This window comes from Ruditapes philippinarum, unplaced genomic scaffold (assembly GCF_026571515.1).
Source record: "Ruditapes philippinarum isolate M1 unplaced genomic scaffold, ASM2657151v2 ctg2591_1_1_1_1, whole genome shotgun sequence".
In the NCBI taxonomy this organism is placed as follows: Eukaryota; Metazoa; Mollusca; class Bivalvia; order Venerida; family Veneridae; genus Ruditapes; species Ruditapes philippinarum.
This window is the reverse complement of record NW_026858082.1, coordinates 12,834-30,448: the sequence shown is the minus strand read 5'-3', so window position 1 is coordinate 30,448 and position 17,615 is coordinate 12,834. Positions and strand designations below refer to the sequence as shown.

At 33.5% G+C, this 17,615-nt stretch overlaps 1 protein-coding gene across 27 annotated transcripts in view; it reads left to right on the top strand.

Moving 5' to 3' along the window:
• Nucleotides 1-15,986, top strand: part of LOC132752021 (sorbin and SH3 domain-containing protein 1-like) — a 107,041-nt gene extending 91,055 nt beyond the window's left edge. For 26 of the 27 annotated variants that reach the window (XM_060742276.1, XM_060742266.1, XM_060742273.1 and 23 more), the window contains 9 exons: nucleotides 2,071-2,174; nucleotides 2,730-2,815; nucleotides 3,829-3,852; nucleotides 7,043-7,171; nucleotides 7,830-8,055; nucleotides 9,643-9,811; nucleotides 10,632-11,094; nucleotides 11,557-11,746; nucleotides 15,012-15,986. In XM_060742276.1, coding sequence (XP_060598259.1) covers nucleotides 2,071-2,174; nucleotides 2,730-2,815; nucleotides 3,829-3,852; nucleotides 7,043-7,171; nucleotides 7,830-8,055; nucleotides 9,643-9,811; nucleotides 10,632-11,094; nucleotides 11,557-11,728 — 1,373 coding nt within the window. In that variant the 3' untranslated portion in view covers nucleotides 11,729-11,746; nucleotides 15,012-15,986. The remainder of the gene's footprint in view (nucleotides 1-2,070; nucleotides 2,175-2,729; nucleotides 2,816-3,828; nucleotides 3,853-7,042; nucleotides 7,172-7,829; nucleotides 8,056-9,642; nucleotides 9,812-10,631; nucleotides 11,095-11,556; nucleotides 11,747-15,011) is intronic. The other variant, XM_060742252.1, reaches the window with a different exon arrangement.
• Nucleotides 15,987-17,615: the final 1,629 nt, after the last annotated feature.

Genomic DNA, 17,615 nt, shown 5'->3' with positions numbered 1-17,615 from the left:
TACTTATAAGTAAATATCAACTTTAAGTAAGTCACTATTAAGTTAAATGAAAATGTTCCGAGCATTACATGTTACATTTTGTTTCAACACTATAGATATTTTCCTTTGTAAAGAAACCTAATTTGTAATCAGTTCAAGAATTACTTTCTGAAAAAAGTTTTACGTGAATAACTTAGATTTTTGACAATATTAAATCTCAAATAATTGCATATTTGTAAACCCCTGGCGTCCGCGTCCGTACATTTACTTTCTGAAAAGCTTTATAACTTAAGTTCCATTTGGCCCAACAATATTCAAACTTCATTGGATGATTGTCCATATTGGGTAGAAGATCCCTATTGCTTTTGGGATCACAAGGTCAAAGTTCAAGGTCACTATTACCTTAAAATTGAAAAAGTTTGCGGAGCATAACTTGAGTTCCATTTTGCCCACAATATTCAAACTTCATAGGATAATGGTATTTGAAGGAGGTATTACTTTATTTCATTCCCTTGTCTAAAAAATGCTTTATCCTTACTTAAAAAGAATAAAAAAAACACTTTCAGGCATATAATGCTCCGCCTAGCGGTGCTCTTGTTTTAATATTCTTCCAATGCATAAATTCTAGAAAGGTGATGCAATATGATGCATGAAATTCAACTGTCGCCAAAATTATTGCCAATATTGTCAGTATGCTGCATGTACAGTTTATCTAGTTATCTCTTTACCTGAAGCTCTTAATAGACTTGTCCAGCTTCCATTTTAGGAACTTTCCATTATCATATTTTAGGTATATCAAGATGAAATTTCAAATTTAGTCAGCCATCAGTATAAAACCTGGTCAGACTGCACCAGATATACAGGCTGGCCTGGCTCTATACTCGTGGCAAATGATCATATCACAACCGCTTCCACCAGGGTTAGAAATTTAAGTCAAGGTCAAACCATTGAGTTAAATTATCTGTTGTCTTAAAATATAATTTACTCTGCATTCATTATTAAAGGTTTGCAATAAAGTTATTAGGTTTATATTATCTGATTTTAAGGCGAACTGATTATATCATAGATTTTGTGATATATATTTAGATATATATATTTAGCCAAATTTCAAGCGTTTATAGTCGAGGGGATTAGCACAGATAGAACTTTCTAGAATTTTGGTGGAAATTATTTTTTTTTTTTCAGAGTAATTGTCACATTATATAAACTGATATACCTCAGTAATAATAGAGTTAATAGAACATTTTATATGTGTTCCATTATTAATTATGGGGCCCCATCATTACTTAGTAATGATAACATATAGAATGAATTTAAATTTACCAATTTAAGCTTGCAAACTTTAGCATGTTTAATATTGTATGTTTTAAAACTCCTGTTTATAAGTAAAAACTTGGCAAAGTAATTTACTATCACAGGCAAACAGGTAAAAAACTTTTTTTAGACTATGTTCTAACAATTTAGTTATAGTGCAAGTAGGGAGAGCACTGTAAGGTTTGATAATAAGGTAATGCATGTCCTTGACCTCTAAGTCAAATTTGACTATATGCCGTAGCTTAGAAATTTTCTCTTGCACAATGCTCAGAAACTCCTGTCAAAACATAGGCCTAAATGCATAATCATAGTAGTTACAACTTCATTTCATTCAAGATTTCCAAAAACTTGCATGGGTATGAGTATAATAATGATAGTTTCTGTAATTAGCCCAAATCGATGTTTTCATTTGACTCTTGTTGGAAGAAATGAAAAAAAGTAGGAGTATATGAATTCACTTTAGTTGTTTTTAGTCTTCAGTACCTTATAATGAGACAAAGTTATTAAATAGGAAACAGTCTAATATCAACTTTTCTTTACTGATGTATTTATAAATATATTAAATCATTAAGACCAGTATTGAATGTAAACATTGATGATATTAGATGTTCAAGCAGCGAAAAATCTTACTATAGATAATTAATATTAAGGCTGATTTCATGAAAAACAAATTTTTTTTAGCTTGCCGAGACTAAATTATTAACAAAAACCACAGGGAAAATTGTTATTTACGTTAAATGAGAACGATCTTTAATGAAATATTGTTATGTTTTGCAGCATTCAGACATCTAACAACTGAGGAGTTGCGAAGTCAGCAAAGACCTAGTGACAAAGATCAAAGAAGGAGAGAAGAAGAAGAATCATATAGAAAAAGAAGACTTGTAAGTTATAATAAGTTCTTGAAGTTTTATGGTGCTTTAAACTTGGGACATTTCAAAGGTTCAAATTGAAACAACTTTTGCTCATTTTTTGGAAAATGCAATATTAATGGGAGTGCTGAAGTTTTTTGACATTACAGGACTCAGGACTGGAAATAATTTTTCAAGATTTATGTTCTATTTGATGCAGGTCTAGACCAATAACTTATGTGCAAAATGTCAGAATATTCACTCACTAAGAATAGTTACTCAAATTGTGGAAAATGACCTAAAATTGAAAAGTGTTGTAACATTTTTAATTCAAATCGAGCTAAAAATAGCACAATAATACGATTTTCAATTACTGTCCGGGTACAGTAACTGTTCTTAATTATCTTTTGCAAATCTTTCTGTTTCAAGTGCCCCAACTGATCTATTTAACAAATTCAAATTTTATGTTTTTAGGTACCAGTAGAGTTCCTTTAATTTTATACTATGTGTTTTGAAAGCTCATATCTTGCATGGTATAAGTAATTTTAGTCACATAGATGTAATAACATGCCTTCACATTTTATCTAGGAACAAATTTACGAAGAGGAAAGGCGGAAAAAGATTTTACAGCAGCAGGCTGACATCGCTTCACGGAAACACTCGGACTTTCTCTTGTAAGTTGTATAAGTTTATGGAGAAATTATATTATAATTATTGTAACAATATTTACATATATATCTTGTTTCTCATAAACAACCAAACTTTGAAAAATCATTGTTTAGAAATTTGTTTTATGGCGAAGAAATAAAAAAAAAACACAAAAAAACAACAGAGTTTCTTTATAACATTTCTGGCATGGATTGCATTGATGACAGTAAACTGTTGCTGCCTTTATATACAAGAATAAAGCCAGGCCAGCCTGCACTTTTTTCATTTTGATGACTCATCATTCACGTTGTCGTCTGCTTATTGTCAACATTTTGATATGCTAAAATCCCTTAACTCTAAATGGGCAGTTCCAAATTCAAAACTTGGCAAGTCCGTTACAAAAAAATCAGGAGGGTTTTGTGTTAGATTCAGAAACAAGCTCTAGAAAATATGATGTTTCAAAGTTTGGTTGTTAAAAGTTGAGTTTTGTATTTTTTACTAAAGCTGTTACTTTGAGAAAAAATGTGTTTTTTGAAAAATGTGTACAAAGAAGAAATTTTACAAATTTGTAATATTTGTGATAATTATTACCATATGAAGTTTTGAAAAGAGAATTAAGTATTTTTGTAGTAAAATATAAAAAAAGTTATGAGATTGACGAAAATTTTGACTTACAGAAAAACTCTAATTATTTTGCAATGGAAATTTATAACTGTTGTACCATTTTTTATAGTGACGCAGAATTGAAATTTAGAATAAAAAATAATATTAATATATCAACTCGCTATAGAAAATGAATCAGATCAGCTTAGTAATTCAAGTTTAGACTATCACCTTAGTGCAGTAACATGGTATCTCCTTATATTACTTAATAGGAGTTAACCCATTACTGCACTAAGGTGATGATACTTAGATTAAAGTTTGAATTAGAAAAAAAGATAGGGAAATCAAGAGTTAACTGTTCTTAATCAAGAGTTTACTGTTCTACACATTTTGATTGAATTGTTGTTGTAAGAAACAAACCCACCTTTATTGCCAGCAACCCCACCAACCAACAACAAGTGTGAGTAAATTTAGAATCCAGATTACCCTTTTTTTGCTTGATTACTAACATTAAACTCTACACTAAAATAGTACACCATAGAATAAAGCATTTTTGAATAAGTGAATATAATATTTTCTAATGTTTTAACAATAGAGAGATATAGAGGATATTTGTTTAGTTCAGTGTAAGATCGGAATATATTTCACCGAGTGAGCACCAAAAGGTATATTTCACGAGTGGCGCAGCCACGAGTGAAATATGAACTTTTGGTGCTCACGAGGTGAAATATATTTCGATCTTACATTAAACTAAACACATTTTCTGTTTATTATATGCAAAGAAACGTTTAAAAAGACATTTTAACTTAGTACTTAATGAAAAGGGCGCCAAATAATAATATAACGTCACGTCATTTACGACGTCACGTCATTAAGTTGGTTTCCAGTACTGTGAACGCTTGTATTTCACTGAAACAACGTACTGGGCTCAAATATTCAAAACAGTGAAATTATAAGTTTTTAACTCACTGATATATTTCTATAAACCACCGAAAAGCATGTAATAAAAATTAATAATTAATTAATGTTGCATCTTTATAAACCATTTGCAGTCGCTGTCACCAAAGTGCTAGAGTTAGTAGTGTGCGGAAGTAGTGTTTTTCCTTCGCAGCCAACCAATCCATGGTCTAATAATCTTATGGAGACTCCATGGTCTAATAATCTTATGGAGACTCCATGATCTAATGATCTCATGGATCCTACATGGTCTAATGATCTCATGGAGCCTCCATGGTCCAATTGTTAATGCTGCTTGCTAAGTCATTGGTCGCTCTCGGGTTTGAGTTTTGAATCTTAATTACCAAATGAAGCTACTTAGCTAGGTAACTGAAGGTCGGTGGTTCTTCTCAGATGCCTGATTATACCCAAATGATGAAAAATGTATTCTGAAGTCTTTTTTTTTAATCAGTTAAAAGCTGAGATTTGCCATATAAGTTAGATCGATATCATTGTGTTGTAAATCCTAACAACCAAAAAGGTAAAAGAAAAAAGTCCAAAATATACCTTAATTAGTTCTTTTTTCCCTATATCTATTCAGAGTTGTTTAGATTTTGCGCTTTCAATATGGTTACCAGGGAATCTTCATTGTGACTGAATCATACAATTTGTAAAAAACATGCTGTATATACATTAATGCTTTCATGGATAACATCTTTAAATGTCAAGGCATTTAGTCAGAAAATGATTATTAAACATATTTCGTTAGCCAGATAATCCATTCTGCAGGGAAAGGTTCATTACAATAAACATCTGGTGCCTAAGTTATTTTAAAGTTTAGTATATCTGATGATATTGATTGGGCAGTTTGCATTGTCTGGGCATGACTGTTACGTCATACTATGTCTGAGATAGTGATCTCGCTTGACATTTATGTCTGGCCTAGAGGGAGGACATATTGATCAAGTTCTAAGTTTTCCCATATATAGACAATGTAAATATGTATTGTAAATGTATGTGAAGGTCAAGGTCATATGTTCAGAGGGAAGGAGACAGAATTTTCATCTTACTATCTTAATATCATCAATATTTGTGTTTGCAAATGTTCAATTAACTTTACTAATGTTCATGACCAGGAAAAAGTTTTGTGTTGAATGTGAGTTATAGCAATTAAGGTCAAAGGTGTTCACAGAGGTCAGGGGTCAAAGGTCATTAAAAAAAAAGCTATCACATCTGGTGTAAAATACACTGCATAGCACTATTAATAATTCTATCATTCCACTTAACATGATTATTGTAGGCATAATTTTGCACATTTTGGTAACTATTTTTAACAGATATGGTTGTATGCATAATTATAATGGTTTTTGTTAGAATCTGAATATTGTTGTCATTAACCATATTGCACAATGTACATTAGATTTATTAATTAAATACTCATTATTAGCAAGTAAGTAAGAGTTGTCTTTCTTGATAATCTAGCAAAATGGAAATGTGTTACAGGTTAAGCAGAGTTTTCTGACGTAGCAGATACTAGACTGATTTTTGGCCAATGACAGACTGCCTTTTTAGTTTACTTAGTGATCAATTTCCTAAGTTTCATAAAAACTTCACTTACTAACATTTAAGTTAGAGAAAACACTTCTTTATTTCAGCACTATTTTTATTTCATTTTGTAATAAAAAATGATGAGGATTTTAGCTTTAGCATATTTAGTTTATGGCACATAGTTTGTAGAAACAGGAATAATAAAATAATAATATTTTGTAATAAAATAAATCTGCATGAGCAAAATCCAACAATTTAACTGCTACAAAGATATATATAGACCATTTATGCCAATGCATTAATCTGGAAATAAATCACTTTATTTTGACATAAAGGCATGAATTCAATCTGATAAAATAAAAACAAACAGGAAGACAGGTAGGGTAAAGTTAAAGGTATTTGCTTGCCATACAAGAGATTATAACTTTATAAGTTTGAGGCTTACTTTTGGGTCATAACTATGTTAGCACGTATGACACAAGTACATGTACTAGTTAAGTCTAGGAAGTAGACTTGGGGGGTGTTTCAAATATTAAGCCACATGCTGTCTTCAAAATTAAACTTCAACTTTTTTGACAAACAAAGATCAACACTATTGCTATTATATATAAATACATAGAATACTTTATTTTTACGTTATACCTCGAACTGCTATATTGCTAGTATTTTGCATGCTCCTGAAATTAAGAAGAATTAGGCTTATAATAAATATGTTGATTAAAGGGTTGCTAATTGCCTCTGACAACAGCTACAATTCATTTTGACAAAGTAAAGGTAGGCTTATGAGAACAACATAATGATTGTCATACATGTATTATTATATTAATTTACTACATCAACTTTTATATGGAGGAAATGTGAAACAGATTTGTTATGCAAGAATGAGAATACATAAAACTTTAATACATATGGAGCATTGTAACTGTAATGAAAGTGAGGTAATTTGGTTTAATTAACAAATTTAGAAGTTTTTTTTTTTAATTTCAACAAAACTTTTTATTTCAATTATGTCCTAATTTGGAGCATTTTAAGTAACTTGAAAATCTGATGGAAAATGATCTTACTAAAGTTTGACCCAGTTTTCATATTACCCTAATAATTCTTAGATACATTACTTGAAGCATTTATTGTTATATTTATTAAAAATGTTCTTTGCTTTATTTTAGACCGTCGCAGAAATCTCCGATCCCAAATGACAGGTTTGAGTATGGCACAGTACCGGAGGATAGACGGAGAGGATTCAAGATTCAAGGGAAAGCCAAAGGACTGTATAACTTTACAGCTCACAATTCAAGGTACATGTATATACAGTATAATTATGGTGATAATTAACTCTTACCCTGCTGGTGGTGACTGAATCTGCCATCTCATGGTCTGCATAGTGCACTTAGTCAGTATTTAATATTTTATTTTGAAATTTTCCCTGAAAATGATGAATGGTTTTATCCAAATTGACTGATGGACAAGTTTATTTAAGATATTTAGCATGGTACTGGTAACCAGACAATACAGTAGGCTGTTCTTTTATAATATTTTGATATTTAAACCCCTTATCCTAGCAACAGACAGGGACGTCCATGGCCAAGTGGTTAAAACCGTTTACTTCAAACCACTTGTCCCTAACCAGTATCGGTTTGAATCCTGCCATGGACTTATGATTCTTTTATGTGAGCAAGTTTTCTAGCTACCATTGATGGTTCTATTCAGGTGCTTGCTTCTGCCTGCCTGATGTTATCCTATACTGTTAGCTAATCAAATTTAGCAATTTCACATTGAAATCCCTGATGAACAATGAAATGAACATTTAAAAAATTAAAGGTTTGTTCATTACAGAAATAAAGTAGATTCAAGATTATGAAAATCTTATATTTTGTATGGTAGAGAGATAATGGTTAGCAAATAACAGAAATTGAGCCGATTAAAGAGATAACAATAATGTATTTTGCATTGCAGAGAGTTGGCATTCAGGAAAGGTGACATTTTATACCTGATAAGACAGATAGACGCAAACTGGTTTGAAGGCGAGAGAAATGGACGTATTGGTATATTTCCTGTCAACTATGTTGAAGTGCTAACATCTATAGAGGAGGCCTCTACAGCAGCCAGACAGTCAGAGGGGCAAGCTAGAGCCAAATACACGTTCAACTCACAAACCTCTGTTGAGCTGCCCCTTAATAAGGTAATTTCTTATCTTGTATGAGCAATTGCAGCAAAGTTGCCAGTGCCACCAGTTTATACTCAGGCAGGGTTTACATTATGTTCGATTTTCAGGGATCCAATGAATGCAGGCTCTGTTATATTAGGGATCCAACCACTAATTTAAGTGGACCAACCACTTTTTCAAGGTTTTCAAACACTAATATAAGCAGTCCATTGCCTTACTATACGTTATTTACTGTTCATATAACACTTTTACTTCAAGATTTTATGATTTTAAGCAAAATCTAATAAGCTATTATTATACCCCCACAAACGAAGTTTAGGGGGGGTATATAGGAGTCAGCTTGTTGGTCGGTCGGTCGGTCGGTCCACATCATGGTTTCCGGACGATAACTAGAGTTTGGAATGAGGTATTGTAATCAAACTTGGTATATAGCAACCTTATGTGGAAACTCCGGTTGGTATTGCATTTGGACCCCCTGGGGTCAAGGTCAAGGTCACCGTTATTAAAAATAGAAAAATGGTTTCCGGACAATAACTAGAGTTAGGAATGAGATATTGTTATCAAACTTTGCGTATAGCAAGCTTATATGAAGACCTGGGTTGGTATTGCATTTAGGCCCCCTGGGGTCAAGGTCAAGGTCATGGTTACTAAAAATAGAAAAATGGTTTCCGGACAATAACTTGAGTTAGGAATGAGATATTGTAATCAAACTTGGTGTATAGCAAGCTTATATGAAGACCTGGGTTGTTATTGTATTTGGACCCCCTGGGGTCAAGGTCAAGGTCACCGTTACTAAAAATAGAAAAATGGTTTCCGGACAATAACTTGAGTTAGGAATGAGATATTGTAATCAAACTTGGTGTATAGCAAGCTTATATGAAGACCTGGGTTTGTATTGTTTTTGGACCCCCTGGGGTCAAGGTCAAGGTCACCGTTACTAAAAATAGAAAAATGGTTTCCGGACAATAACTAGAGTTAGGAATGAGATATTGTTATCAAACTTGGTGTATAGCAAGCTTATATGAAGACCTGGGTTGGTATTGCATTTGGACCCCCTGGGGTCAAGGTCAAGGTCACCATTCCTTAAAATAGAAAAATGGTTTCCGGACAATAACTAGAGTTAGGAATGAGATATTGTAATCAAACTTTGTGAAAAGCAAGCTTATTTGGAGACCCCAGTTGGGATTACAATTAATTGAAATATTTCTTTGTACACAGTTGATAGTTTGTGTTGAAATTTTTCTTCAGACTACTTATTTTTCAAAAAGTTGCTGGTGGGGGTATTAATCACCTTCAGTGATAGGTCTAGTTATAATAGATATCCTGTTGGATTAGTAGTGGATCACTTGTGGAGGAATTAGTAATTACAGTTACAGGAAAACCGGTTAGATTAATCAACCATCAAGATATATATGTCAGATCAAAGATTTGTTAAAATCAGCATAAAAACCAAACAAACAGCAAAGGATCAGGGTAAAATTGTTTAAAGTTTATCATTTTTTGAAGTCATTAATAATAGATATGAGCTTTAAAGTGGGTCTGATTAGATGAAATAACTATGTAATAAACTGCAGTTTGTAACATTCATATTTATTTTTTCAGGGTGATATAGTAACATTATTACGTAACGTAGATGATAATTGGTTTGAGGGTCGCGTTGGGAATCGACAAGGTATATTTCCGGTGGCGTATGTAGAAGTGTTGCAGGAGCCGTCGACTCCACTTATTACACCAGCCCCCTCTGTCATTACGACACCAATGACAGGACGAGGTGAGATTTACAAATCTGTTGAACTATTCTAAAAACAACGTCATATATTACCAGTTGTATGGTTTGTAATGAATTACTGTTATAAAATGAAACAGATAGAAAATTTCTTTGTAGTATGGGTAATACTACCCATATTTACATTAGATTCTAAACTGCCTTTTATAAATCATAAATGGGTTTTGTCCAGATTGAAAGATGGACAAGTACATTTAAGATATTTAGCATGATTTTTGTTAAAAGGTAAGGAAATTTATAAAAGTTTTTGTAAATGCTGAAATGGCAATATTGTGACTTGCTTTTATATACATGGAATGTTTGTCTGAATAAAAGCCATGTAAACGTCCCTAAGAAACTTGGAAAAAGTTGGTACTTTTCAGTTGAAAAAAAGGATATATCTTTTCTACGGGGGCGTCCGTGGCCCAGTGGTTTAGGTCGTTGACTTCAAACTATTTGCCCCTCACCACTGTGGGTTCAAATTCCAACAGGGACTTTGGATTCTTTCATGTCAGGAATCTATCCAGCTAGCTTACGGAACGTCCTTAGTTCTACTGAGGTGCCCGTTTGTGCCTGAAATAATACACGGAAGGGCACCTTAGGTCTTCCTTCACCAGTAAAACAAGAATGTCGCCAAATGACCTATACTATGTCCGTGTGACGTAAAACCCAATCAAACAAACAAACAAGTACATTTTCTCCAATATACATTAATGGAGGCATATAATTATATGCCCTCTTAAAATTTATTACTATAATTAGTGTTATTATATAGTTACAGTGAGATAATCATGATATGAAATAACATTATCATAACTACCTACAGGTACACCTGAGATGTTGTCACCTGTCAGTTATGATGGAGCACCTACCCCACCCCCACAGCCATCCCCAGGGGCTTTCACAATGCAGTCAGATAATCTTGGAAGTAGATATGCAACGAGTCCACGAGATCAACATTTTTCACAGCAACAGGACGACAGTAGATTAAGATCGCAAAGACATGAAAATATATCACCGCAGAGATTCGAGGGCGTACAATCTCAAAGACATTATGACAACTCGTTGTCGTCTAGACATATGAACGGAGGTTATTCATCGCCACAACAACACAGTTTTAGTGACTTTTCAGCGCGAAGTCAGCGAAGCCCTCAACAAATTAGAAAAGACAATCCACCCTCTTTAAACATTACAGCAAAATCAGTGTCTACCCCTAATGTAAGCATGACTAGTAAAAGTAGAAACTTTAGCAAAGGAACTAGACAAGAAGAAGATTTAGCAATAGCAAGGTGAGTTATATGATAAAGTGGTGTATATACATTAATTTTGAATTTGCTGATTTTAATATAATAATGAGGTTATGTTTCATGGGAAATGACAGTGGTGTTGCACAAGACGTTTAATGGACTGTACAAAATATTCTTTTAGCAATAAGGGTCTCTTGTTTTCAATGTGATATTACCATTACGTATTTCTAAATCATATTAATATTGAATTAAATGATGTCATTAAAAATGTAAAATCCAGGGGTGACATTGTTTAGTAAATTGTGTGCTCAAGGGTGATTTTGCCATTTTATAAATCTATGGCTGTATAATATAATTTTAAAGAGATAATCTAATATTGCTTTTCTTTTAAAGATTTACTTGTTATTTGTAACAGAAATGTTCAAAAGCTTGCCACAGGCTCTCTTTGTCACAATTTCTTACACTTGTTTAATGCTAATCAAATTTGTTTGTTTTTTGTTAAAGGTACCGAGCAATCTATGCATACAGACCTCAGAACGAGGATGAACTTGAGTTATTAGAAGGAGACGAGATTTATGTAATGGAAAAGTGTGATGACGGTTGGTACGTCGGAACTTCAGGTCGAACCGGAATGTTCGGTACCTTCCCCGGGAACTATGTTACCCGATCACAATAGCTTCTGCTCGTATAATAGGTATATTTCTTTTTATATTTTGACCTTTAAATAAAGCATATATTTCCATATCAATAATTATGCCCCCATTTCGAAGAAAAGGGGGTATATTGCTTTGCACTTGTCGGTCCGTCGGTCCGTAGACCAAATGGTTTCCGAGTGATAACTAAAGAACCCTTAGGCCTAGGAACTTCAAACTTGGTATGGTGATTGGTCATGACCAGTAGATGACCCCTATTGATTTTGGGGTCAAGGGGTCAAAGGTCAAGGTCACATTGACCTTGTAAGCAAAAACAGTTTCCGATCAATAACTAAAGAACCTTAAGGCCTAGGAACTTCAAACTTGGTATGGTGATTGGTCATGACCAGTAGATGACCCCTATTGATTTTGGGGTCAAGGGGTCAAAGGTCAAGGTCACATTGACCTTGTAAGCAAAAACAGTTTCCGATCAATAACTAAAGAACCTTAAGGCCTAGGAACTTCAAACTTGGTATGGTGATTGGTCATGACCAGTAGATGACCCCTATTGATTTTGGGGTCAAGGGGTCAAAGGTCAAGGTCACATTGACCTTGTAAGCAAAAACAGTTTCCGATCAATAACTAAAGAACTTTAAGGCCTAGGAACTTCAAACTTGGTATGGTGATTGGTCATGACCAGTAGATGACCCCTATTGATTTTTGGGTCAAGGGGTCAAAGGTCAAGGTCACATTGACCTTGTAAGTAAAAACGGTTTCCGATCAATAACTAAAGAACTTTAAGGCCTAGGAACTTCAAACTTGGTATGGTGATTGCTCATGATCAGAAGATGACCCCTATTGATTTTGGGGTCAAAGGTCAAGGTCACATTGACCTTGTAAGCAAAAATTGTTTCCGATCAATAACTAAAGAACTTTAAGGCCTAGGAACATCAAACTTGGTATGGTGATTTGTCATGGTCAGTAGATGACCCCTATTGATTTTGGGATCAAGGGGTCAAAGGTCAAGGTCACATTGACCTCTTGGGTAAAAACGGTTTCTGATCAATAACAAAAGAACCCTTAGGCCTAGGATCTTCAAATTTGGTATGGTGATTGGTCATGACCAGCAGATGACCCCTATTGATTTTGGGGTTAAGGGGTCAAAGGTCAAGGTCACATTGACCTTGTAGGTAAAAATGGTTTCCGATCAATAACGAAAGAACCCTTAGGCCTAGGAACTTCAAACTTGGTATGGTGATTGGTCATGACCAGCAGATGACCCCTATTGATTTTGGGGTTAAGGGGTCAAAGGTCAAGGTCACATTGATCTTGTAGGTAAAAACGGTTTCCGATCAATAACGAAAGATCCATTAGGCCTAGTGACTTCAAACTTGATATGGTGATTGGTCATGATCAGTAGATGACCCCTATTGATTTTGGGGTCAAGGGGTCAAAGGTCAAGGTCACATTGACCTTGTAGGTAAAAACGGTTTCCGATCAAAAACGAAAGAACCCTTAGGCCTAGGAACTTCAAACTTGGTATTGTGATTGGTCATGACCAGCAGATGATCCCTATTGATATTGGGGTTTAGGGGTCAAAGGGCAAGGTCACATTGGCCTTGTAGGTAAAAATGCTTTCAAATCAATAACTTAAGAACCCTTTGGCCTAGGAACTTCAAACTTGGTATGGTGATTGGTCATGACCAGCAGATGACCTATTGAGTTTTGGGTCAAGGGGTCAAAGGTCAAGGTCACATTGACCTTGTAAGTAAAAACGGTTTCTGATCAATAACTTAAGAACGCTTAGGCCTAGGAACTTCAAACTTGGTATGGTGATTTGTCATGACCAGCAGATTACCCCTTTTGATTTTGGGATCAAGGGGTCAAAGGTCCAGGTCACTTTGACATTGTAAGTAAAAACAGTTTCTGATCAATAACTAAAGAACGTTTTGGTCTAGGAACTTTAAACTTGGCATGGTGATTGGTCATGACCAGCAGATGACACCTATTGATTTTGGGGTCAAAGGTCAAGTTCACATTGATCTTGTATGTTAAAACGGTTTCCGATCAATAACTAAAGAACCCTTAGGCATAGGAACTTCAAACTTGGTATGGTGATTGGTCATGACCAGCAGATGACCTATTGATTTTGGGGTCAAGGGTTCAAAGGTCAAGGTCACATTGAACTTGAAGGTAAAAACGGTTTCCGATCAATTAACTAAAAACGCTTAGGCCTAGGAACTTCAAACTTTGTATGATGATTGGTCATGACCAGCAGATGACCCCTATTGATTTTGGGGTCAAAGGTCAAGTTTACACTGATCTTGTATGTTAAAACGGTTTCCGATCAATAACTAAAGAATCTTTAGGCCTAGGAACTTCAAACTTGGTATGGTGATTGGTCATGACCAGCAGATGACCTATTGATTTTGGGGTCAAGGGTTCAAAGGTCAAGGTCACATTGAACTTGAAGGTAAAAACGGTTTCCGATCAATTAACTAAAAACGCTAAGGCCTAGGAACTTCAAACTTTGGATGATGATTGGTCGTGACCAGCAGATGACCCCTATTGAGTTTTGGGTCAAGGGTTCAAAGGTTAAGGTCATGACCAGTAGATACCTGATAACCCTTATTAATTGTTTGATCACTGGGTCAGAAGTCATGCATAATAACCTTATCACATTACTAATTGGCTGCTGATAGGGGGCATACATGTTTTACAAACATATCTTGTTCAGTTATAATGTTTAATTGTTACCAGTCTGAAATAATATCAGTATTTATGTTCTGAAGTTTTTACATTATATTTATTTGATGAATTATATTGAATGATTTATGACTTAGTGTAAACTGTTTGGACATTACGTTACTAGAGCTACTAGATCCAGGTTATATATTAAAATAACATTTATACACAGCTATACAACCTGTCAAAGTTGCACAGTTGCTTTTGCCGACAAAAATAAAAATTTACGAAATTTGTAACATAATTTATAGCATACCTTCATTGCTGTTATACATGAAATATTGATGGATGAATACCATGATGAAAATACTTCATATAAAATATTGGATTATTGACATTGAATGATAACAGAAACAAAATTGATTTAAAATTAAAAAAATAATAATAAATAATTGGTTTCAGATTGTATACCATCATTTACAGTATTGCATAATTGTACATTGTTGATGAATTTTTCTGAACCATTGAAGCAATTTTTCTGAACCATTGAAGCAATTTTTCTGAACCATTGAAGCAATTTTTCTGAACCGGTGAAATAATAACTTTGAATTGTGTTAATTGTCATTTTTCATTTATTTACAGGTAGAAAGCATAAATAACCAGTAGTGCCAATTTAGCAGTTTTTGTACAGAAGAAGCTGTGTTGTATATAACATGTATATATGCTGTGTAAATAAATGTGTAGATTAATATGTCTGCGAGAACACAACTTCCTCAAACTCTGACTTACTAAATCTATATAACATTTATGTATATGGGTCTAAAAAGATGGACACTGACAAAAATAGTCAAATGGAAGGAAACATAGTGAATTGATGTGGTTTATAAATTCTAAAGACTTAAAGTTTAGAGACTATCTGGCTTTATATTAGCTCCTCCTCCTTTTTCATGTCAGCACCTCCCACATTAATTAATTGCCAATCACTCAAATTAATGTCTAGTGCTAATTTTGTTTTTCTAAATATTCTAGCAATTTAATTGGCTGTGAAATATAGGGCAAATGCTTTTGAAACACCTTAAGAATGAGAAAATCGGCTGAAAAGTTTACATAATGTGCTTTTGTAATAGCTTCAACAAGGTGGTAGCAAATGAGTTTCTGCAAATATTGATTTATGTCCAATCTACTAATGATTCAATCCAAATGGAGCAAAGATCTGTGGACAGTTTTCTCTTAGATTTGATGCCTTTTCATGATGCCTTTTGCTTTTATGCAAATGAAGTCTGTATAAATTCAAGTTAAGATCATGTCCGATAAATTCTGTTTTGAATGTTTTTCAAATTTTTGTTGAGCTTTTTGTTTGCTATTCTTCGTGTTATTGTTTATTTTTTAAACATTAGATATTTAGTATATGAATTTAACAAAAATCATTTACATTGTATAGTTCAATTTTGCATTTATTTATTATTGCATGTTTTTTTCATTTTTTATTGACAATGTTTCATTAACGAAATGTATATGGGTCAAATTGCTATGTATGTATGAATCTGAACTTTTGTTATCTTTTTATGAGCTCAGACTCTCTGAGCTTGTAAGATCAGTGCATCTTCATTGTTTACGGACAAAATAATTCAGTGAAATCCCCTGTAATTGGTACAATTATAACCTACATATTAAATGTAATTCAAACTAATCATGACAGCCCGGAATATATGCATACATGTATGTATCCAAGAATATATTCTTTGAGTATCAATTGTTCTGTCAATAGATTCAAGTTTTATTTGAGGTTGTGAAAAACTTAAGTCAGAATTGCCTCCCTTTAATAAAGATTTATTTTTTCAGGAGTTTAACTCCCTTGGATGAAATTGTGGTCTAAATTTAGATAATTATTGTTATTTAGATAAAAGTTGTTTTAGTTAGCTCCCTTGGATTAGAAATATTTTCTAAATATGGAAAAAAGTTCATTAAAATAAGTTTCAGAAATTAACTCCCTTTGATGAAAATGATGTGATATAGATCTTCAAATATTAATCCTCTTATCATGTGACCTTCCAAGGGTGAAGCAAGTTTTGCGTAATCATAATTTCGAATCTTGAAACTTTTCCAAAATTGGTCTGCAAATGAAGGTACTCAAATCAGTGGTAAAGGGCCATAACTGATGTTTTGTTTATTTTTTTTAGTTGTTTTGTTCTTGAATGAAATTTTGAAGCATTTAATGAATTTATTTTTTTCTAGTCACTGTGAAATGTTATAAAAGGTGACTTAACAGTGTTTTGTTTAGGTGTTAATTTTTTGTTTTGATTGTTATTTTTTTATTTTATTCTATTATTATATCATGAAGGTTAGTTATATATACAAATGTATATAACACAACTGCCACTTTATGTGTTATAAAGCCCCCCATATCAAATGTTTTCTTTGAATTAAATCCTACCAATTTATGTCTGTATTTTTCAAGATTTTTATTAAAATTTTCAGAACAAATCAACTCATGTATTTCATGTATATAATCTGGTGAATACTCATTTCGAGCCGCGTCACGACAAAACCAACGTAATGCGTTTGCGACCAGCATAGATCCAGACCAGCCTGCGCATTTCCGCGCAGTTCTGATCAGGATCCATGCTGTTCGCTTACAAACCCTATTACAAGTAGAGAGACTGATAGGCGAACAGCATGAGTCCTGATCAGACTGCGCGGATGCTCAGGCTGGTCTGGTATCCATGCTGGTCGCAAACCCATTATGTTGGGTTTTGTCATGACGCGGCTCATTTATTTATACTATAAGAAAAGCTTGATTCTCCTCCATATTTATGAATTTTCACAGCTTATTTTTTTCTTCTTATTTTTGAAATCTAAATTCTTACGCTGGAATTACGATATTGTGTTAACAGAACAGATGTATCAGGGAGTTTCTGTGTATTTGCTAAATTAATTTGTCACATATAAACTGACTTCTGTAAAAGAAATGATCGAAATCAGTCTGTGAGGGGGTGACATCAGATGTGTTTGTGTTGTGATTTTTTTTTCTTCTTGAATTACTTTTATTTTGTTCTTTAGACGCAGATATATAGAGTAGGATTTTTATTTCATCATCGTGTACTTGTTGTAAAGATTGAGATGTTAATCATTTATTTATTTATTCTGTATACTGGTAAGCATGGCCCTCATATCTGCTTTACACATTGTTAGGCTTAATATTTATTCAAGGCATGTTTGTGTTTAACTTAGGTTACTTCGGTAATA